The sequence below is a fragment of the Anopheles ziemanni genome, chromosome 2 (assembly GCF_943734765.1).
Source record: "Anopheles ziemanni chromosome 2, idAnoZiCoDA_A2_x.2, whole genome shotgun sequence".
Classification (NCBI taxonomy): Eukaryota; Metazoa; Arthropoda; class Insecta; order Diptera; family Culicidae; genus Anopheles; species Anopheles ziemanni.
The window spans coordinates 15511863-15536636 of NC_080705.1; the positions used below are offsets into that span (position 1 = coordinate 15511863).

General features: G+C 47.5%; 1 protein-coding gene across 1 annotated transcript in view; it reads left to right on the forward strand.

Moving 5' to 3' along the window:
• The window catches only part of LOC131290758 (uncharacterized), a 50192-nt gene that overhangs the window by 22058 nt on the left and 3360 nt on the right, over positions 1-24774 (forward strand). Inside the window, exon 2 of the mRNA XM_058319936.1 lies at positions 36-120. Within this exon, the coding sequence (XP_058175919.1) occupies positions 36-120 (85 nt within the window). The remainder of the gene's footprint in view (positions 1-35; positions 121-24774) is intronic.

A 24774-nucleotide genomic window follows, 5' to 3' on the forward strand; every position in this document is an offset into this window, starting at 1 on the left:
TTTCTCTGCCTTTCTGTCTCCTTTTTTCCCCGCAGATTGACGGCCATGACTCGGGCACCGAGTCGGACGGCGACCTGGAGCAGGAGGACGACCTGATACAGGAGCACGAGATGGAGCTAAGTAAGTAGCGAGTTGCACCGGTTTTACTTTTTCGTTTTCCCTTCCGCCGTCCCGTACTCCTCTCTCTTCGCGCGTTGTTCGCCTGCTTTGCACCGGCGGCGGGTGCCGAAAAGTAAGGTTATGCTTTCGGCAGCGGCCAAAACGCTCACCCTACATACACTACGTACGCGGACACGCGGTTCCTCGCGGGCCCACATCGAATAATCCCCCGGTGTTGGTAAGGGCTTTCCGGGGCGGAGGCCTTTTATGTGTCTCCTTGTGTTTCTTCTTCCTCTTAGGGTGCGCTGTTGTTTTGTTTGCCCGCTGCTCCTTCGAATTTGCTTCAGTTTTACGATACTGCAACGTTTCGTCGTAGTACGCGAAGGAAAGCATAAGGCACGGCCCCCCCTCCATTTCCCCGTGCCGGCCACGGTCGCTATATATTATGCTGTCTGGTCGGTCTGGTGTCCCTCCCTCCCTCAGGTCAGGTTGTACTTTTTGGCGTAACTTTTTGAGCCGGCATTTTTATGGCACGTGCTTGGGAATACAATTTGGACGGATATAATCTGGGGAGGGCGCATGAATTGTATTTTTAATAAAGCACCGGCCCGGGGTTTTGATAGGAATTTTCGCTGCTCCACCGAGAACACTCCCCCCCCCGCCCTCCCCTTCCCCCTCCCTTTCACGGTGGCCAAAAGGTGTGGCCCGTGTGCGCTCCGCTGCGAAACGGATGTAATTTTGAAGTTTATGTTAATAGAACAGCGCTTCTTTTCTTCCACGCCACGCCGGGTGGGCCACCTAAACATCCTCCCCTCACCTCAGGAGCCTGCTTAGGAAGCAGCCTGCGTGACTATCAAATGACGGCGAATTGGGACGTGTTTTGCGCCGTTTGGAAATCACTTTATTACCAGCTTTTCAGCGGGTGATAATTGGTGTATTTTGATGGAGGGCGTTCAGCAAAACAGGACGAATTTCCGGTTACGACCGTTCGGTTGGAACTTGCGCTTTACTAATTTGCTTAATCTATAAGACATGGTTGGATGTTTAGAAGTCTATTTGGAACCAAAAAAAAAAATTGAGCAAAACTAATCCCCTATCTTTTACTCATGGATTGGTTTGTGCGACAGATGACGACCCAGTTTGTACACCAGCTCATGTCGTGACTGAGGGTTTAAGCTCGAAAATTAACCAGCCCCGATTAATTAGGATTGATTACAGCACGTTTTACAACGATGTTAAAAATAAATGTTTGGCAGTCGGCAAACCATTTGACAAAAACCGGGTAGTCACTGTCCAATGGTCAAGCCTTTTCGCGTGACACTAAATAGTAGGAAAATTTAAGCCTATGTGAAGAAATCGCCGCTAAAAACAATCGAATGAGCTGACGAAAACGGAAACGAGCAAATCATCCGTGTCAGCAGCGCCATCGGATCTCGTCCGAATGCGCCGCCAAACAAGCACTTTTCCCAAGATTCGCTTACACCAACCAAACACGTCACGATCAAATGGTTCATTTCACACGCAAGCGCCGTGGGGGGATCAATTGGAAAAGAGAGAAGAGGAGAGAGAGAAGAGAGGAACGACAACAATAACAAACAAACCGAAACTCCAACCCCAAAACGTTTCCAACTACGCGCGGGGTGAAGGAGAGTGTCAATTACTCGCTGAAGTCCAGCCAAAAGCAAATGCGGAAAGTATTGGCCACGGTTTGTGTTGCTCCCCTAAACATATAGACAGAGGAAACAAGAAAACAAAACATAAAAGTATCGCAAATGTGTGTGTGTGTGTGTGGCGCGCGTGAATTGAGCTGAATTGGAAGAAATAGATATTACTCGCGCAATCATTTGCAGTTATTTTTTAAAGCCTGCAATGGGGCGTGTGTTAATGTTGGCGCGCCGCGCGAGGAGTAAATTTAATGGGGGGCCCATTTTGGCCCGTCCTCGCCCGTCCCACTTCCGCCACCACCCACCCGCGTGGACGATTAAAAGACATTAAAAATAATATACCGACCGAAGAGTTAATTTCCCAGCTGCGCAAACTAACGCGAATCTCGGACAAGTCACCCATTTAGCCTTTTATTTTGTCCTTTCCGTTCGCCTGTTTCGTTCCACAGCGTCCGCTAATTTTGCTGCAGCCGATATTTACTGGGCCAACGGTTTTGTGCCATTCGCTGCAAAAAGTGATTAGACTTTAGCGTTTGTATGGTCGATGGTTCGTTGGCTTGTTAGGGGGGTCAATTTGTTGTTTTGTTCACGAATGCTCCTACTTGTCCGATCAGTTTATGAGAAGCGGTACCGAGGAAAACCATTTCGGTGACATTGAACGAGTTTGTTGGGGGTTTTTATGTGGTTTTGCTTGTCACTTTTTCGATTGCATCCATTCGCTTGTTGAGAGTTGGTGGTTAAATTGTCCGTTGGTGGTTAAAATTAATAAACTAACCGCGTGTTTGTTCATTTCATTAGGAAGGGGATGCAGGCGACGAACGGCATAATGCATAAAATAAATACAACCAACCAGTAGCAGTTTATTGATTTTTGAAAAAAAGAATTACAATTTGTTTATTTTTTATCAGATCAGAACTGTCCGATTGGAGGACCCTGAACTTACTTTTCAATTAGCAACATACTTTTCTTTTTTACTTTTGGGTTTAAACTTACTTTTCAATTAGCAATTGCGATACCCTTTAGAAAAGGGGTTTGCTGGCCAAGAAACCGCGATGAAAATGAGGCTTCATAGCCTCTCAAAGTTTATGGTACATAACGTTTTCACTACTTAAAGGCCCGAATTAAATGCCACGAGTTGGGATTTATAATACTCCACTTGTTTTTATTATCAAATAATAGATTTTCCCGTTTTTCGTCATGCATAAATTGGATGTAAACATAAAAACCCTCGATCTTTGCGATTGCTATTTCTGCGAAATTAATTTGTTATCCTCCAGCTTCGATCAACGGTTTTCGCAACTGAAAAGTATTACCATCTTCTGCATGTTCTCCTTTCTCGGAAACGATATTGCCCCTTCCCCAGTGGCTTCCGAAGGACTAGATTTCTTCGAATAATTGATTACTTGGCAAAGGCCTGACTGACTGGTTGCTGGCACCGGCACGTGGCCGTCCTAGCTTCGCAAAACATTTTCCGCTGGTTGGGCATCGGAAAAGTTTTCCACTCCACCGTTATCCTCCCCCTCCCTCCGCGCGGACGCAAACGCTCGCAAACCGCCGGCCAAACTAACTTCGTTTGTGTCCAGTGTGTCTCAAAAATTATGCTCGTTTCCACGAGAAATAAAAAAAGCCTCCCACGATCCGACCCAACAGGGCTCAACCCACCCCCATCCCCCGGGGGCCCATCATCGTAACCCAACTCTTCGGTCGCTTCAATAAACAAAATTCATCTTGGCGTAATTGTTGCTAATGGCTGCTGTCCTGCCGAACTTCATGGCTGCTGCACGGAAGCGTGAACATTTTGTGCTGCTTTTGAGTAGTTCCTAGTACCGGGGGGAGGCAGGGATGATGGGAGTGATGACCACCGAAAGCCTCGCTCAGCATCCGGCCTTGTGTGTTTGACATTCAGCGGAAAATCGCATTGCATTTAACCCAAGAGGAAACTGACCGTCGTCGTCGTCGACGGCTCCGTTCTAGTCGTCCATCGTTTGCGTGTGTGTGTGTGTGTGTGTAGGAGAGAGTGGCAAGCCTGAACGGAGAGCCCTGCAGATATCACCCCGCACCCGGGGGTTTTGCTGATTTGCTGCAATTAAAGCAAACGTCCGAAACAGACCATGGGTATGCGACGACTTGGTCATACTTTTAGATTATTACAACGGGCGAGTTGAAGTACCGGCTGGCTGTGGGTGGCTCCGAAGAGACAAGGGTGCCAAATTGACCAACCCCCCTCCCCCAGCAGCGTCCACTTCCGGAGGGAGGGAGGGGGAAGAAAAGTCAAACGGGGTTTGATCCGAGAAGAGACTTCTTCCCCAAAAGCACCCCAAAATGGAAAGGGTGGAGGGTCAAAGTTTGCTTCCCCATTTCGAACCCCACCACCCACCCCGAGAGCGCCCACGCCAGTGTCCTTGCGTGTCCTTGTGCTGGCGCTTTGCCCTCAAACCCGGCCCCGGTCCGTAACTCTTTCGCCGGCCGTCTTGTCGTGACGTTTGTGCCCCCCCCGGGAAAGCGAGTATGGTCGTAATTAAGATTTGTGTGCGACTTGGAAAGTGTCCCAACGTCACCACCATCACCCTCTAGCATCATCGGCGTGTACCGGCAGAGGCTGAAGGCTTAAGGTGCCATCGTTTCACTCGGAGTGTTGGGTGTTTGTTGGGCTTTCCGCAGAAGAATCTTCGGCGAAGAGGTCCCGGTTTTTCCCCCGTTTTTCCCCCCCTCCCCATGGCTGGCTGATGCTGAGTTGCACACATTCTTCATCTACGAGCAACGGAAACTGGCTTTAATTATGATTTATTTTCCCCTTTTACGGCCGAGAAGGTGTACCCATAAAAATAAGCACCGTCTTGAGGAACCACCATCTCTTCAGAACGGGCAAGGAGGCAGGTTAAGAGATGGTTAAGCGGGTCTTTTCTCGCGCCGTCGACAATCCCCCGGCCCAGTTCATCAGTTCCCCTCCCCCTCCCCGCCAAAGTGTATTGCTGCATGCATCGGAGCCGGTGGTGGTGGAACGAATTGTATCGTATATTTTTTACGAGCCATCGCTGACAGGTTAAAGGTTAAGTGAATTCTTTCAGCTTTCTTTAATTTCACTGCCCTTTTCTTTATGCGGCTGGGGAGAATGTTTGCCCCGATCGTGCCGTGTATTGATAGTTTTGTTTTTCCATGGCCATTGTTCGCTTGAAGTGCAGGGATTTTCGGATTAAACGTCGCTCCGGTACCGTAAATGATTATGGTCTTTGTTTTACAACGTTGCCATTTTGGGGAAAATGCCTTTGAAACTCCTCTCCGGTACGTCATGGATTCGGCAAGTGTTTTGCACTTTTTCTTCGTCCTTCGGCCGTACGTACAGGGTTTTTTTTTTGCTGGTCCACGGAGGAAGGACACTCCAAGGGCGCCCGAAAAACCGAACGACCGATGTGACCGCTTCTGTTGAGGTGATGGGGGTGAATGGGGGAGCAGGGTATGGGACACTACCGAAAGGGTTGTTGTGCCGTCGGTAATGAAAGGTCCAAATCATACTCCGCTGTAGGGGGCGGTCGACCCGAACCCCCCGACCCTGCCCGGTTTTGTGCCTTCGGTGATTTGCTATTAATGTTGCTGGTTCCATAATCCGCATTGCAATATAGTTGAAATTAATGGGTGGGCACTGTCACTTTCTTGGTTCTTCTTCTTTTTCGGTCTGTCATTTTCTTGCCTAATGGGGGGGTGTTCAAATCGGACTGCATTTTTACGAGTTTTAGCTTTTTATGTAATGCGAAGGTTTCATTTTGTAAAATTAGTTAACGAGAGTAGCTTTTGTCCTTTTATGATTATTCAATAACATCGGCTTGGTAGATTTTAATTTAAATTTTTTACTATTTCCTAGACAAGGCAAAGATGATAAAATATGATCTACTTTGACAGGAGATAGATTATTCATTCAATTTGTTTCATTTTCACTGGGCGACAATTCATCCATCATTCGTCAATAAATTTACGAGTATTCTTTCTGTGAAAAAGTATCACTTTGGCCCGAAAATATAGGCATGCCATTCACGGACCCGCTGACGACGACGCTCGATATTGATTCGCACGCAGCATGTTTTCCCCTTTTCCCTTGCAAAACCAAATCGGTGCTGTTTGGGAAAAGGAAAAAAACCTAGTCTCCGCTACGCGAAAACGGTTGTGCGTGAAAAGTGGAATGAGGCGCGGTACGTGAGTTAAGTGATCGAACGCCGATTTGGCGAAGATATTAATAGAACTAACTGGCATGAATTTGGCACCATTTTTTTTCCTTTTTGGCGCAACAACGACCGCGGCTCATTTGCGAGATGTTCGAAAATCAATCCTAGTTTTGCTTGAGTTTTTGGGGGGTAAAAGTACCACAATTTGACAAATGATTCACGGTTCGCCGACTGTGGGGTGTTTTACTTTGAAACATGGGCGAGAGTAGGCAACCATTAGACATTACAGCATAATGATTAATAGAGAGGAAGAGAGACAGGATGCAAAAGGTGTCTTAACGAAAGAAGGCATTCATATCCGAATGGTGTCGATGATCGGTGATGTGATGTAAATCGAAAAGCGAAACAACGCGTTTACGCTACTGTGTGTTCGTCTAGGAAACGCTGAACTTCACATTCTTGGCCACCATTTGCTGCGTGAAGGAAGAAAAAGGTGCACAGAAAAGAGGAAAAAAAAACACTACACTATCGTAGACGTCGTTCGTAAGACATTCGAGAGCCAGTCAGTCCACGACCGAATGGCGCTGTCTTCAAGAGCACGAGAGAGAAAAAAGCTTCGGGAAAACCCGTTTTCCTTCTCTCGTTCGTTGAAGGTGGTTGGGGAGAGGGGTCGTCCAAGGGATAGCGGCCTTTGGGAAAGCGGCGGGACGCGCTTTTACGCTAAGAAAAACACAACACACATTGCGCTCTGACGCACGGGGCATCCTTTCGTAGTGTATCGTAAAACGGCGCTCATTTCGTTTGTAGTATGTTTCCGCCCCCTCCCACTCCTTCCCCCTTTCCTTACTTTCCGTTTATACTACCATTTCGAGTCCTGCCGAAACCACGCTCCGCGGTGAGCATCTTAGCAGCGTCGACCGGGTGAGCTCCTTCATCGGCGGTGAGTACCGCGGCGTCAAAGTTCATTGATGATGCTGCTGTGGATGAGATGAGGAGGCGGCGGGTGGATGGGGTGGATGGGGTGTCGTATGGCGCTGAGAAAGGCATTCGCTCCCGCGCGAGCAGAAACGTGCCGCGTTGAGATGCAGGCTGAGATGCGAGAGTCGCGAGTTCGAGAGCGACTACTATGCAATCGGGTGTGTGTACTACGGCCTGGGGGTGGTTGGTTGGATGGGTGAGAGTGGTCGGAAGGGTGGCAGGGAGGGGGTGGTAGTTTGCGATATCGTAAAATTCCGCCGTAGCTCGTAGCGACTCGCGAACGGCGCATGCGTCCGCTCGTTCATTCACATTTCTCCGCCGGCATTAGAGATATAGGGGATGATGATGGCGAACGATGGCTTTGGCTTCACACAGCACAGCGCGACGTTGTTGGTCGATGGTTGTTGGCCCAACACACGACCGATCGTTTGGCGAATCGGACCCATTGTGTGCATGCGCCGACTTGGTCGCCGATGTGTGTAGATTGGAATGTTGTGTGCTCCTCGTTGTCCGCGGGTTGGGGGGGAAGGGTTGGAGGAATGGGAAACTGGCGGGGGGAATTCCCGAAAACTCTCCCCAGCCCCAGCAAATCGTACAACCAAAACCGTACTTCCATCTTCGTCTTACGACTGCCAGAGGTCGAACTGCTGTGTGTACGCGCAACGATTGTTGGTTGGTTGGTTTTCTTTTTGCCACACACACACACACACACACACTCGCAACTCTCATCTTCCTCTCTCTCTCCCTCTCTCGTTGCGGGAAGAAATCGTACTGTTATTGGTATTTTCGGTGTATTATATCGTAAACACATTCCTCCGCGCAAGAGCCAAACAAACGAGCCCAGGGCATCGTGCATATTTTTCGATTTGGCACGTCCTCTCCTAACTCGTTTTTTTCCGTCCGAAATAGAGCGGTTCGCCGGGAAGACGACGGATGGAGGGAATTGCTACTGGGAATCGGATTGTTTGCTTTATCGTTTTCCACGCGATAACACACACAAGAGCACCCCCACCCCTCCCCCTCAGCATCGTGGAGATTCCGTTTGCTGTGAAGAACGCTCACGCTCCTTGGCTGTTGCTCGGGGCGGGCGCTGGTTTTGGATGGAAAGTCGTCAATTTGTCGAACGAATTTTCCACCCCGAAGGGGGGCGGGGTGGGAAGGACAAGGACCGTTCGGTTGGTTCAGGTCCAAAAATAGACTCAATATTCCGGGTACCGTGACGATAAAACCCCGCAGTGGAAGCGTGATGCCGTTCTGCGTTGACTCACCTTGTTGGCGTGTCCCGTCGCTTAAGGTGCCGGGATGAGGTAAACGAGATGATTACGGTGTGGTTTGATGATTTCCGTGGTTGAACCCCCGTGTGGTGCTCGTGAAGTTGAACGAACGGACAGATGCCGCTGGGTAATATACGAGCGGCATCATCGTTAGCGTACGGAGTAATGTTCCCTTTGCGCGCAGTCCTTGACACAATATACGTCCTGGACTGTCTAATCCGTACCTTTGAATGTGATTTAAAGAAAAGACGAATCCAACCAAGTACTAAGATTGTCCAATTTTCAAAAAATGTTTCCAATGACCTGGCGCCTCCATCGAGTGTCGGTCCTTTGAAGATTTGCTTGAAAACGTGTTAAAAGTGTCTTATTCAGTTTAAATTCCATTATCCATTAGTTTTTACTACTCAATAAACAAAACGTAAATTAAAAATAGGTAAATTTTTTTAAATGTAAATTCCAAACATTAATTTTTATTTGCAAATTTTCACACATTGTACACCCTCTAACGAGTATCGATTTAGTCTGTGCTTGATTTTCCGTATCCTAAAATTTTTTTTCTTCGTAAAGTAAACTGTTTCCACCGATTCGTTGGGTGGAATGACAACGTGGCGGCACTAAATTATTCAATTAATATCAATTACATCCCTTCGGCTGTTTCGAGCCACGGCGGACCGACGGCCGAAGGAGCATATCCCTGCCGGATTTTCTATCCGGCTCCGAATCGCGTGGCAAGCGAGGGGGGGGGGGGGGGGGCTTAGTCACGAAATTGCATTTTTTTTTCTCTCTTTGTCTTTTCACTACAAACAACCGGTTCGCTTTGATCTTCACACGTTTCCTGTCGTTACGGGTCGTTTTTTTGTTTTTGGTATTCGTTTTCCTGTGTTTTTTTTTCTTCGGTTCACTTTGGACGAACGCTTCCTCTCGCCGAAGACACAATGTGCCATGAATGTTGAAAGAATGTGGGAAAACGATGTTAAATGAACATTTGCTGTTGAATAATTAAAAGAGATGGTTGTTTACTTCGCCGTTCGTTCTGTTTTTTTTTTCTCTTCTCTCCTATTATCGTTCCAAGCAGTCATTCGACGATGCTTTGATTCATGCTTAATTGATTCAATTTTTCTCCCTTTTCCAGTCGGTTGTTTTAATTTTCCTACCCAACCGCTGTTCGGTTGTGAGTCGCGTTAGGTGAGGTCTCGATGCCGATAATTACAAAAAGAAGGAAACCTCAAAAAGAAAATTTGCCTTACACAGAAACCACGCGGGCATTTTCCAGCGGCCCAACACTCTATCGATTGTCCCGCCGGGAATCCGAACAGATGTGCAGGAAACAGCCGGGATGGGTGGGCCGAGATGGTCAAGGACTTAACCAAAAGTTAATTAAATTTCCCCATACTACTGGCGCACGCCACCACGATGCGGCTCAATACATATATATGTGAACTCTGTGCGCGCTTTCGGTGGAGTGGTTTGTTTTTTCTTCTTCTTTTGGTTCATTCCCCACGGTTCCGGATCCCGGAGACTTCCGGTGCTTCGATTCGTTTGATACCAGTTATACAGGCTCTCATTTCCTTTCCTTCCCCTCACACATGTCTTTTCCACTTTTCTCGCCATAAGACCGGCTTTTCTTTCGTCGAAGCAAACGCTGGAGTGGCAGAACGACCCTCGGAATTTCGATCGTAAAATGTGCAAACTTTTGCGTTTTGTAAAAGCCGTTGTTTTCGCAGGCCGAAGGTCAGAGCATGTTCTCGCCGGAAAACTTCCCCAATTTCCCACCTCCCCTCCTCCTACTGTCAAGGGGAGCGAATGGTCGAAAACTACAGCCGTTTCCCTGTCGCTGGCGTTCCTCCGCTAAGCGGGGTAAGGGCGGAAAAGTTTTTGTGTGAAAATTTGAGCCCCAGTGCTGAAGAAAAACAAAACTCACCCAACATATAAACCTCGCGTAGGCCTCGTAGTCCCTGCCCCGTCGTTCGGGATGGCTTTTCGACTTTCGGAAAGACACAAAATGCAACATTTTCCACCACCTTTTGGGCTACGGGCTCGCTCGGGCTGGCGATCGTGTGGTGGTAGTAAAAAAGTTTATGGTTTAATTTTTATCGCTCCACCGGCACGGTGAAAATGGCGCCCGGGTCCTCTGCCGGGAACACCGTTCGGCACCGATGGCGACGATGCCCGAACGGAACCGCAGCGCGTACACGCCGAAAAGAAAGAAACTCCTAAATGGATGGTGTGTGTGTTTGTGCGGGGATAAGTTAAATAAATTTGTCGAGGATTACGGAAGAAAAGCGCAACATTCACTGCTCATAAACATTCCCCAGAAGGCTCGATGTTTCCATCTAACAAATACAAAAAGCTCAAAACAGAAGAAAGCCACACGGGACTCGGAAACCTCGCAGCAGTTTCTTCGGCCAAAGGGAAAGTTAACGGCCCGCTACAACTTAATAGCCGATGGTTTGAAATGTAAGACATACCTCCTTCTAGCCGGACCCGAATGCAAGGCCATTTTGGGCTAAGCGAACGTCTGTCTGACTGGATTGACTGACTGGGCTGAATGACTGACGGGTTGATGGTTGATTACGGTTTGAATGTTTGATGAGCAAATCAAACGGGGAAATTTTTGCCGGCTAATGACAATTTTCGAATCGTTCGGTTTGCCTGCCCACACACCCACCCACCCACAGGACGCTTTTCCTCCGCGCGGTGCAACATTGTATCGAAATATTTCATCGCCCGAAACAGAGGCGCATACGCAATCGTTTAGTGTTTCGCCCCAATTGGCGTCCATGGAGTGGTTTGCCATCAAAAGGGTAAATTGATGCAACTATGTTCGTACTCCCGCACCCGTTTTTTATTCGCAGTAAAGTGTGCTGCGAGACTCTAAATGTGCGCTTAATTCGTTGTCTATGAGAAGGTCATTGACAGAAGAGAAAATGAAATTTTAATTTGTTAGACGTTCATATGGTTCAAAGTTAGTGAGGTTTGTCCGAAGTAATCGATACTGAAACTGTTGATTAGATAATTCCCTCGTGCCCCTTTTTCTGGATGAGCAAAGAAATTGTATCTTTTCTCAACATTTTATTTAAATCGTATATGATTTTTTCCGCTTATCAAACCTCTCCTGAATTATTGTAGTTGTTTCAGATTAACAAACTTCTAGTTTCCCGTCTGGTGGATCGAAACAAATAATTTACTCTCCTGGACACCCAACATCCGTTCGTGATGTCCTATGAACCGAAGCCTGGCGATGGATTGCTTTATTTTATGATTAATTTCCATGCACATTAGCACATTCTGACGAGCGAGTGTGCTGCCGCAGGATTATGCAAAACGGGATGTCCGTCTCCCTCCGGATCGATCGGACGGAGTGTGTACCTCCTTTCCGTAGCACACTCTGCAGATTGCAGACGTTCGGGTAAGCCACCCAGAACTGTCTAGCGGTTGTAATAAAATCGAATGCTGATGAAATATGTATGCGCCACCCGTCGATGTCGATGTCCATCGAACGTCTGCCCGATGCGCCCGGGTGAGGCTAACTTTTTCCGCGTATCGACGGACGAGACTCTGGGCGAGACAAAGTGTGGCCTCCACGGAGGCACAGCTCGGGAGTGATGCAACCGGTGTTCGATGGTCCCTCGATGAGCTGCAAATACAATGTTGCCACGATTCGGTCATAGGAGGACGATATGAGTTGGCGTGCTCCTGCCAGCAAAGTCAGCGGTGTCCCTTCGGTGATAGACTTCCGGTTGGTTGGATTCTTTCGTAATTTCCGGTTCAGCGGGCGAGTGCAATGGTTGGGTTAATTTTTCCGAGTGCAATGAACGCGTTTTACCAGCTTGCAAGGACGAACACATTATGCTGATGTTGATGATTGATCGAATGTTTAAGAAATACCATTTAGCTTGAGGGCTTTAATCGTTAGATTGTTTCCCTGTCATGTATAAACTTTATTTTATTTTTTAATGCATTCTCTTTGTGTGACGTTTGCGACCATTGATAAAAGTTTATCGTTTAATGGATTCGCCAACAACCGGAAGAGCAAATGTCATTAAACGATTTCGGGCTTTCGAATGAGACTCGCCCCGTTCAATCCCTATACACATTAATGTGAAAAATTATGTCCATTCAAATTAACCTCATGCAAATTGTTCCGAACAACGGTTTGTGTGCTCCCCTTGTCTCGGGAGGAACAAGGGGTTGCATTATTCAAATTCCGAGTCCAAACTTCGAATATTTTCACCCTCCCCTCTTCAACGATGCACACTGCAACTGCAACACTTATCATAATGAATGTCGAAATCGTGGATTAATCACTTATACGCGCGCATAATCGGATAAACCTTCGGGTCGGGTCGGTAAATCAGCGGAAATTGCTTGCGTGATATTGATGGGCCCCCCGAAAAGAAACAAAAGCCAAATGAGAAGTGAAAAATAAACCGTCGTCCCATACTCGCAACGATAAAAATCCTTTAAGGATGCTCAATTTTCATTGCAGCCCGCAGTTTAAAAAAAAAACTGCGGCACATCATTTCCATCCATCGTCATTACGGTGCGAGCTGCGAAAAGCTGGACGAAAGAGAGTGTACCCCATTTCGTGCGTCTCAAGTCCCGTCGGCCGCCGCAACGGCTGGAAGTCCGGAACAATTTCCGGGCGCCAATGAAATTACCGTCGATGGGTCAGCGGTCAAACCCGGCGGTGATGGTTGCATTAATTTCGCGACCATTTCCCAAAGGCAACCTCCCCCCCCCACCCATCCATCCTGTAGCGAAGTATCCTTTTTGTCATGAAATGCACAACACACAGTTGCAGCCGTTTTCATCAAACGGACAATTTATATTCCATTTTCCGATTCCGACCGACGCTGTTCAATTGTCGTTTTGTGTCGTTTTACCATTTTGTTACTGTGCCAAGGATGGTGAGGGTTTTTTTTTGTCGCGTCCAACATTATCCCAAGGAAAAAGTCAAATCAGTTCCCCTAACTGTTCTTTATTGCGAAAGTTATCGTAAGGGCAGGCTCCACCCAACCGGCCAGCGACAAAGAAGGGTCGTTGTAATGCAACAAAATTGAACAGTTTGTATCATGCAAGGGACGCTATTCTAGGTTCCACTCGTTCCGATTTTGTGTTTGCTCCGTTTCAGCGGAAATTGTTGCACACGCGAACAACAATGAAGCAGTTTGATTGGGAGCGGATTGATGTGGCGCTCGATTGAACGGTATGCAAATAATGTTACATGCATATGCTACCCGATTAGCACCACCGTTTGCTCCAGTGAGCACATGTTTTCCCGGTGGTTTTGATGGGCGATGAGTAACGCTAACGTGCGTGAGTGAATTGGTCAATATTTGACGAACCACTTCAGCGCTACGATTCGCGTAGCGGTGACGCAAATTCAATATTTTGCTGTTGCGTTGTTGTGAATTTTATGGGACATAAAATATTATTTTCTCAATTGATCAGTTGATTGTCAATAGAGAAATCCGAATATGTTAGCTTCAGTTTATTTTTGTTGTTGAAACACATTTATACTTACAACTTTGATGAAAAAGAGTGCACTTAATTAATTATCTTCATAAATATTCAATGAGTTCTCTTGTTCTATGATGTATTTAATGTTATTAAATCCGAATATGTTAGCTTCAGTTTAGTTTAGTTGTTGAAACTCATTTATACTTACAACTTTTAAGAAAAAAGTGCATTTAATTTATGTATTTATCTTCATAAATATTCAATAAGTTCACTTGTTCTTTGATGTATTTAATGTTAGAGTAAAAATTTCTACTAGATTTGTCTTTAACTTTTTCGCAAAGGATTCTTTCATTTTTCCACGTTCACCTTTCGGCTTAAATTCTACGTTAAATAATCCGCTGCCAGAGGTTGTTGGTCTATAAATACACATTTATGACGCTACGGCTTTACGACACTTACGCCGGTCTGGCAGGAAGTGGACCGCGGTGCTAACTCGTACGCTAACATCACACCCTCTCTCCCCTATTTCCCTTCTTGCCACCCATGCGTTCGGCTTTAGAGCTTCCGAGTGTGCACGCAAAATCAGCTGTTTTGTGATAAGGCGTGTGGGGACAGAAAAATAGCGGTCCTCTGGGGCAGAACTCGCCCGCCTCGTCTAGCAATTTCCTGAACAAGAAATGTCTTGTGTCCCTGAACGCACATCAACAGCTGGTCAACACAAGACTTTCTCGATCGTGGTAGAAACAACCTCGCCGTTTGGCAAACATGTCAAGTTGATTGTGGCCCTTGGGGGAATGTGGTTTCGTAACGCGCGATGCGGGAACATTAACGATTTAATATTTTGAGATCGTGTCATCAGTATATTTCAAACATGGAACTTCATAGACTGCTGTTGTTGTTTTGAAAGAAGGAGCAATAAGTTCTATCAGCAATTATACTGTACAATTTTTGAAAGTTGCATCATTCATTTTTCACACTGTAATGTAAAAAAGTGCACTAAAAACGGTCGAGAACTCGTATGGATGAGTTTCATAGCCTTTTTTATAATCAGCGGCACGAAACGCTGACTCTGGAAGGCATTACACAAGCCGGTGTCACGATCGTGATCGCGATCAGCACGCGTTGCGATAATGGTTTGGCATCGTTTGTTTTGTTGTCCGCGGCCGTCCCATTGAACATGACGTATGGTTGTTTTTCTCGCATTGAGTAATATTGCTGTGCGCTGACAGCTGTTTTCGCGAGCCTTCGAGCCAGAGTCGAGAAGTATATGGCATGTTTGCGGTAGACGTTGTTTGTGTCTCTTGCATGAATTTGCTATAAAGCCCTTCATAAACTTCTTCCCACCCCCCCGTTGGCGGAGGGTGGGTGTTGTGGAGGGTCACTTGAATATGTAATCCCTCGCTCCTCCGTTCGGAGTTGGCGATAACCTACCGGTGCGGGTGCTGCTGATCTGATCGTCGGTGGAGGAGTAATGTGTTTGTTTAAATCCAACACAGTCTTATGCATTGCAGGTAGAGTTGTCTAACTCAGATTTAGATTCATGAAAACAGATTCCTGTATCAATACGGAGTCTCGTGAATCTTTTGCGAATCATCAATCTTCAAAGATTCATGAATCACAAATGAATCTTGATTCTTTCAAGGTTATAAAATAAAAAAAATCGATGCCTTTCTCGACGCAGGTTGTCAAAATCCGTTTCAAAAAGTTAATAACAACATTGTTTCATATCCGTGCAGGCTTTCGTAGCGTGGGTAGAATATTTCTAGAGGGATTCACATGTCGAAAGATTCATAAATCCCCTAACATTCGTGATTCACTCTCAATGATTCTTACATAAAAGATTCATAGGTATTAATCTCGCCCAAAGCTTCATAAGACACAACTCTAATTGCAGAGCCTTTCCCACACCCCGGCATCAATAACTGTTCGAGATAAGAAGCTGACAAACATGTTATGACTCGTCTATCAATTAACACTGTCAACGTGCTGTGCACGCACCGGGGGCCAAATGTGTGTTGTTGTCTGGTCCACCAGAACGCATACACAGGTTGCATGTGAACAGTGTTCCAAGTTTCGCTCTTTGACCGATTCGTTTTCTGTTGTAGGAAATTGGGCTTCCAAAGGGAAATGCCCATCCATGTTCATAGATGTGGCCTGATATCTCCGCAGCTACCTCATGCCATCCTTTCAGTGCCTTTTGGTACCCTCGAGCTCCACAAATGAGCTAAGCCCGGCGCACCAACACGGACGGGCCCCTCAAGCGTGAAGAGCGCTTGGCACAAAAAAGTTGTGCTAGGCCAGGTTCAAGGAAGCGGACCACACGCCACCCCTTGCGAGGCAAGTCGGGCGAGTTACGCGCGCTGTTTACTCCTAGCCTAGGAAAACCTCGTAAACAGCGGGTCATATAGCGGGGTAAACATAGCCCAATCAGCACCGTTTTCTTCTGCCCGCGCGAGCATCTTAGTATTCTTCGACGGGGCTCTCGGAGGCTACTGATAAGATTGCCGGGTCCGATTAGACTCGAACCATCGTATCATCACCGTAAATCTGCAAGCGGTCACCAACGTTTTGTGCGGGTTGTTTTTCGCTCTGTTTTGAGCGAGTGCGAAAACAAAATGACACGGGAAAGGAGTTTGAGCTATTCGTTCCGCCGAAACATGCTTGTTTTGAATGATTCCATGGACAATCCCCATCCGTAGCCGAGATCAAATGCTTGCGAAAACCCGAGCTAGAGAACGAACGGGGCGAATTGGTGGACAATCGGTTGGTTGGTTGGCTTGTCGGTGGACGACTTTACAGATAAGACGCACACACGGGCGCACAGCACACAACCCGGCCGGTTGTTGTTTTGGCGATAGCGCTCGTCCGAGAACAGCTGATGAAATTTCGAGCTACAGTTTCAGCAACGAATCCCAGGGCAAGGAGGGTCCAATGTAGCACGGGAGCGGACCGCGTTCGGAGCCAAAGCCGATAAGGAATGTGTACCAAAATATGAAAGGAAATTTCCATCGTCCCCGTCGTTCGTGGTCCGAAGTCGGCGGCACTCAATCGTGCATGGATGATGGTGGTCACGGAGCGGGAGGGTGGGAACATAAATTCGGGTATGGACCAGTTAGGGCCAGTTGTGCCGTTTGGGGCTGGGTGATGAAGTCATAAGAAAGAACCGAACAAGAAAAAGAGCCCTGTTGTGTACGGAAACTGTTTCTAGCGCCGCCGCGCGCGTTGTTTACTGAAGAGGACGCTCCGCAGCCTGTTAGATAATCGTTGGTTCGTTGCGCGCGGTACGGCACGTTTTCCTGAGCCGCCGGGTTCTGGAAGCTTCCCGGAACTCAGTTCCTGGAACACACCCCCCAGAGGAACACACCAACTCTGGTGCTGGTAGTTCGTACGGGGTGAGATGTGGTAGTACCAAATCAAGCCACACGCTCTCACACATCTGTCATCTGTTGGGCACTACTAACTTGGTCACAACTATCGCTTGTGTGTTGCACTACGATCACCATCCGTTTAGTGCGCACACTACTTACTACGAGCGTATTCGCCTGTGTGTTTGTGTGTTTAGTAACTAGTAGTGTACCCGCCACCTGCACAACCCCCCTCGAAACCCTCCACGGTACCACCACCGCGCGCCCTCCGCGCTAGACGAGATAGTTTCGCGAAAAGTTAACCTTGAACGCGTACATAAACCTCGGGCCGGACGGCGCCGCCGGTGATGTTTGTAGGCGAAAGGGACGAGATTTGGAGCGCGCGGGAGAGGGGATCGACGCCGTCGTATCTCGCGCAAAAATTTACATACATCGATAAACAAGATTCCAGCGTTGTAGAGGCGACTAAAAGCAGTGGAGGACAAGTGGGGTGGGAGGCGATGGGAGGCTGCAATATTTGCATTCCGACTGTCGGACGACTTTGCTGCGGCCGACTGTTGCTGTTAGCTCTGTGCGGTCGATAGTTTGGCAAGGCAAAAGCGTTGAAGGGAAAGAGTGTGCCCTGTTGCACCAACTGTCGACGCCTTCGGAGAGAAAGTTTCCTCTAGTCAAGAATATGATGCTTTTAGAAGAGCGGGCGCATCAGCAGTCTATTTCTGGGGGGTCTCGGTGGGTCGATCTTCGATTGGAAAACATTCCCAGACTCTCGACCGTTACCAAAGGAACCTCAAAACACGCCAAACAATGCCAGTGGATGCCGGCATCGCTGGGAGCTTTCCTTCTTTTTCCAGCTCACTAATCCGATGTTGTGGGATAAGTCTGCAATTCCAAGAATGTGTTTGTACCAACCTGCAGAGCTCCAGAGAACCGTGGGGAGGAATTGAACTTTTGGGAAGGGGCCGAAAATACTTCCCTTACAAGGCAACTCGAGCGTCTCGAGCATTGCGAGGCAGCAAGCATAAACGAGCCAGAAATGCAAAACATTTAACGAGAATAAAAAAAAGTTCGACCCTAACCGAAGACTTACCGACACTTTCACTGTCGTTACCGGTTCAGGTTCTTTTTTTTGCCCAGGAAAATCTGCGTGGGAAGAAAAATGAAAATTTTCGGTTCCAGTCTGCGGAATTCTGGAGATCAGCAAAATGAAAGTGAAAGAAGCCACCAAGTGGTACCATACCTCCATCGGCATTTGGCCGGTGTTAGTTAATTTGTATTTTTCCATCGCCGATAACCTTCAGGGAAATATCCTCTGCCTTTCTACATCGTTGTTTTTTTTTTTATTTTGGGTGGCTCTGCCAATAATATTCTCTTCGTTGTAGCGAAGAATTGATCTCGTCACGTATCAAAACCCACCGAAGCACGATATAAATACTTTGACATTTGAATACGATTGCTATTTTGTTCGGGGGTTTGCCTGCCAACCGGCTCTCCCTCCTCCTCCACTCCTCCACTCCACCTGTTTATCGTTTCATTGTGGCAAAAGTCTAGTTCCATGTTCGGGCCCGTGCTGCTTCCGTCGTCGCCCACTCGCGTGCTGGCCGGAATTATGCACGAAAAAGCGCTTCCCGTCGCTCCGGCAACGGTTTTATGGTCCGCTGGCTGGTGTACGTTGTTTGGATCTGCACCCTGAACGCCGAGGCACTGTCGAGGAGCGTTCCCCGGGCCGGGTCGAAGGCGCTTGTTATGGGCCTGTGTCGAAAAAGTGAGGATAAATAAAAAGCAAGTCCCCGGGCATTCGGGCTTTTTCGAAGGTCGAACGAAGACGCGTGCGTACCGTTCGGAAGCGATGTTTTGTTTGTTGTATGTTCCTTACCTTCGGATGGCTAGAAATGTTAGAAAATAGCAGCAAAGCATCGAGCTGAGACACATCATACTTTCGTTGCCAGGTCTCTTTGCTTTGCCCTGCCAGTTCCAATGGCGGAAGTCTGTTCATTATAGCAACAGGTGTAGCTAGATTTATTCCAATTGTTAACTCCACTTCTCGTCGGAGCTTAAATAACTGCGACATCAAAGCTTTGGCTTTTGTGTTTTTTTCTTTTTCGGCGTTCTGACTTCGATGGTGAACGGTATTTTTGAAACGATTTCTATTTCGCTCGCCAATTGTACACGTTTCGCAAACTTAATGATGTTACCTATGCAGACGTGACCCTGGGAGGGTGCTCCCAAATCATCCCCCCCAACGAAAACGGCACGGTGCGGGGTTTTACTGCACATTCGCTTTACGACCCAGGCCCTAGCCCCCTCCTGCCCCACCCCGGGCCATGGAGCACCAAATAATGGCTGTAAAATAACGATTATGGGCCGTCTCTTCACTTTTTTTCGCCCATTCCCCCCCCCCCCCCCCCCCCCCCCCCCCCCCGCCTTTCGAGGGCAACAATCGGTGGGATGAAGGGAAGTTGGAAGGTGCGGCCGGCCGGCCAACAACTATTTTTAGCGTGTTCGACCATTCCTTACCTAACAGTTTGGAAAATTACCCCGCAATTGACTTTCATCGCCGTCGATCATTTGCGGCCATTAAGTGCACTTTATGAGCGGAAAACCGAACTATCCAAACTTCGTGCAGGGTGAGGGTTGGAGGATTGCTGTGACGGGGGCTGAAGTGAGGGGGTGAGGAAGGAGGGTGAAGCTTTGGTACACAACAGTACCTTACAGCGTTTTATTACAATGATGATGATCTCATCGAATCGAGAACAGATCGGAAGAAAGTGTGCGAAGGTGTTCGGAGTCGAAGCAACACGGAGGAAGCAGCTGTGAAACTTGTGGATGAATTATGAAACAGTGCACTCAACATGCTGCACGTTGTTTTACTCTTTTGCTGGGTAGTACGAGGGCTCAGGACTTGTGACGAGGGAGGGGGGACCAGGTTCGATTACCGATTATTTCATCCCCCAGTTGGAGTATATGAGTAAGAGTGTTTTTAATCGGCTTTGGATGGTACAGCTTAAATCTTTCGATGAAGTAACCATGTTGTTTTCCGGGATTGTCAAGTAGGGAACTCGTCAATATCAGTCATTGATCGGGGGACCATAAAGTATAAAAAAGCACGTAAACAAAATGCCTGCCTGAAATACGAACTACTTTTTACGGTTCGGGTAGATCTTTTTGCGGTTAAGTTTAGCTTTGGTTGAAGGCGCGGCTGCACGTGAGACACGGTGGACTGCAGGCATGACATCCTCCGAGGAAATGGATCCGCCGTCACGATGTAGCGTCCACTAACAAGCTGCCCTAGAGGGTGTTGATTTTTTCCCTTCTCATCCGTTAGTGTTGAGTATTCGAGTACTGCACCTTCTAGCAAATTGTATGGCTGTGTGAGTTATCCCGTGGGAGAAAAAAGGGTAGGGATCGCCTTTTTTTGCCACATCGGGCGAGCTAGACTATTTATAATCGACCGTTCGACGACAGCAACAACTACCACCATCAACATTGTTCGTCGGGAAGCGAGGAGGAGGGAGGGAGGGTGGCTAAGTAAACTAATCGTCTAAACTTACACACACGCCCCGACGTCGACCATTAGAGTGTAGCTCACGTTGACATGGCGTTGGCCCGTTGCGTCAGCCCCAAGTTGCAACAAAGTTGGGCTGCGGTGCACTGCACTCGTTCAAGGTCGGGTTGCAGGGAAGCGCATCCGATCGGGGGAAACGGACAAGTGCATACGATGGAAGGGAAAGTGACTTCACAGGTGCCGGATGGACGGTCGGTTTTGGGACGGGCGGGGTCGCGATCTGGTGCTAGTCTAGTGCCTTATATGGGCCGAGCCCCACTGATAAATGTGACTGCGGGGGGGAATAATGTGCACATCGCGCGATCTATTGCAAGTAATTAATTTGTTGAGGGAAAATGGCAAACGCATGTTTGCGCTAATCTCTGTAACACGGGAGCGTCTATTTGTGTACGAACATGCGTTAGAGTTAATTTAATTGTTCATTTAGAAGTGGAGCTACAGCTTGTGAGCTGTGCTATTTTTCACGTTTTTAATTTTCTTTAAATGATGCTCAAGCAAAATTAAACACTTTTGCTTATTGTCTTACTGCAATGATAAAACTTAAAGTATACAAATTACTGCGGATAATCCATTGAAAATATACTCGGAAATATAGATTCTATCTGACTTGGGAGAGTTTGATACACAAAGCAAAAAATATTAAAGAAATTACACAAAACTGTAGTTCCTTAAAGGTGAATATCTTCTTCTATCTAAATATCTATATCTATATATATAAAATTCTTGTTTCACGGTGTTAATGTTTAAACGGCTGAACCATTTTTAATAAAACTTTGCAAACATGTTTATCAGGAATGATAATGGATTTTTTACTATATATCAGACCTGGAAACTACATACTTTTTTCGTTAAATACGCATTTCTATCTTCATATGTTGGTTTGTTTGTTTACATTCAGCAATGACATGAGAAGTGTAATATCAACTCGGAAGTACAAACGTGATACCAGTATGCCTTTTGATTCTTAAAAATAAAAGAATGCATACTTCCTAACATACAAAAAAAATATGTACATCATACGTAGTTTAATGAAAAGGCCTTTTTCATCGTGTTTGCAACTCCAACGAAGCTGTAAATTTTCCAACATAGTTTGTTAGCTCATTTGTTTTTACATATTTTCAATAGCTGTATGTCGTAAAAACTGCTTACCGAGCCAGCTAGGAAAATTTATAGATTCTAGAAAAGCTACATTTGTTTTTGGACAAAGTTAGGCAAATTTTACCTTTTTAAACACTTCCTCGAATACTATTAGCAGGTATGCGAAACTTAATCAAAACATATTTGTTCATTCGAGTATTGTTTCTATTCTTATATAATGGAACTCCAAATGACACCTATCCAGCACGTTCAGCTACTGCAAATGGCACGCGGTTTTTCGGAATGCTGCGGTTTAAGCCTGGCTTAATTGGGTGCCATACGTTCTGTCAGCTGGAAGAGATTTGCGCCGCGGTAGCAGTGCAAATGCTGTGCCATCGCTTGCGTGCGGTTCGGCTGGCAATGAGGCCACTATTAATTTACTGTCAGAGAGCGAGCCCGGAAAGCAGAAGGACCCAGGACGGGTCCGGTTTAGGAATGCGCATACAATGTGTGCTTGACATTTGCCTCTGCGTGGCGGGGTCGGTACGCCGAAGTAGGATCCTAAAACCGAAACCCATGCTGTTACTGGCATTTGTTTGCAAAGTTAACATAGTGTGCCCGGGACATGGAGCTTGGAAAGGAAGTTAAAAAAAACGAGGTAGCGTTTGTCCTAGGGAATTACTATCACCACCGGGAACCACCGGCAGCTCCTCCGGGAGTAGGTTGGTTCGCTCGGGTTGCTGGGGAAGGATGGTCTGGCGTCAATTGGCAACCGAACCGCCAGCACTGGAACTGACTGGCACATTACTAGGCTCGGGCAATCGGGCGAGGAAAACAGTGCGCCAGCGAAACCGTTTGTAGATGTCACGGAACGCGCGCTTACTGTTCCGCATCGTCGGGAATTGGCTGCAGGGAACCCTTGGCAGCCGTTGCTTGGCTGCCACAAAGCACGTGCATCGAAACGCAAAGTAACGCACCAAAACGCATCCCGAGTGGTGCCCGCGCTCGTGTCCTGTTCGTAGTGGAACCTCAAAAACCAAGCGAAGGCATTACTGGAACCATTGGACGTCGTTACTGACGGCCCACGAGCGGGAGGAGGGATTGGGCAGGGGGATGTGACTGTGGGAATGGCCACGCAGTAAACGACACGCATCGCCGGCCAACAGAGCGTGCGACAGACAGACAGACAGTCAGTCAGCCAGTCGGCTAGCTCCCTGCAACATTGTTGCCATTCGCTACATTATGGCGTTTACAACGCTCTTCCCGGGACTACTTCCCCCGGTTTCCGGGCGGGAACGCTAGAAGGAGGACGATTTTGTGCATTACTGCAGCAGGCCATTCGGGTGAAATGCAGCCGCAGTAAGTGGAAAATCGGAAGGCGGAACCGCGTTTGGGAGTATCACCCCGCGCCAGTCGTTTGTTTGTTGGGAATCTTGTCCCGGTGTCACGCGAACGGGCCAGGGAAAATTGAGCCCCATTGGATGGATGTCCTCGCGGGTGGGGGAAGGGAAAGGGAAAAGCTAGTACCCAAGCAACCGGCGATCCCATTTTTTTGTTGCTAGCGAATTGTTCATGGTGGGAGTTCCGTTCCAGTGTTTTCAACGAACCATTCCCTGTGGAGGTCTGCCACATTCATCCCCCTCTAGCAGTGATTGTTGCAACAAAGTATGACTTCTTACAGCTGGGAAAATTTACTGCTGCCCTTCCGTTCCACCACAACCCCTCGCCGTGGCACGTTTCGCTGCACGCGGTAGTCGCACTGGCATGACGGAGTGTCTTTCATTTGTTTGTTCCCTCCGCTTGCTCCCGAAAATTACAAATGCGCGCACCTAGACGAATTCTCAGTGGCACATTCCACCATCAGGCATAAGGCCAACAAAGGGAAATGGCGGTGAGACGGACGGCCGGACGGACGGTGGGTTTTATATTTTCCGCGAGTGATGTGTAATAAAGTAAGTGCCAATGGTTTGAGTTTTCACTCCGAAGGAGGAGATGTCTCCTGGTGGCACGCGATTTTTTCGCCTGTGACATACCGGCGAATCCTCATTTTCCCGCAGTTTTCTTTCCTCTCTTGCCGTTCCAGCCGGTCTACCCGGCATAGGAAAGACAACGATGCAGCCGACCGAAAATGGTAACGAATTTTGGGTGAACACGTTTTTCCACGCAGGACGGGGCACTGTTTTATGTGAAGCACCTTCCCAAACGCGGAGGTGACGATGGAGGTCAGGAGGATGACCATAGACCGTGGCGTTTTGTAATGCTAACATACACAGGACGGTCTCGTCTATTTGCTGTAAGCGGATGCAACGGTACTGCGCTAATTGGACAAGGGAGTCCATGGATATATTGCTCGGAAAGTGCACGCTTTTTCGCGCAACATTGTTGCAGAGTGGAAGTTCTTGTTTGAGTTTTCGGTTCCCGCCGAGACCACTCAAACGGGCTCCGATGAACGTACCCCCAAAACACGAATTCCGTAAAGAGCAAATATTGTTCTTCGCTGGCGCAAACACGTGTTATGGCCAGCTCAAGTATGGTTTTTTGAGTCTTTTTTTCTATCGTGTGCAGACTTTTGTAAAGAATATTTGGCTCTTACAAAAAAGGGGACACCTTTCGATTGATTACACACACACACCGCGCCTTATCGCTATCGAAGACCCGTGTCGAACGGTGGAAGCCGTCCGCGGACCCCCTTTGTTCCGGGGTTCTCCGGTATCGCCTTAACCTCTGCCGGCTGATAAATCGCTCGCGATGGTGATAAAGATAGCGGCGCCGATGGACTGGCAAACATTGATCGATAATACTTCTGGGAGGAAGAGAAAGGAATCTTGACAAAATGACAACAAAATCGGTGGAGGAGACCCTTTGGTGGCAAGGGAAAATACCATCACGGGGGGTTCGTTCTTTTCTTGAATGGCAAGCCAGACGGCGGATATGGGCCATTGACGTTCGTCCGGGAGCTGGATCAATATTAACAGTGTGTTAAATACAATGTCGTTTGGTTGGTGGCCTATGCTTGTGGTTCTAATGTACCTCAGCGGCTGCACAAACACCTCACGTTCACAACAGTGGAAGTACGATTCTCTGGTCAATGGAATGCCATAAATTCGCAATTTATTATTCGACCGTCGTTCATCC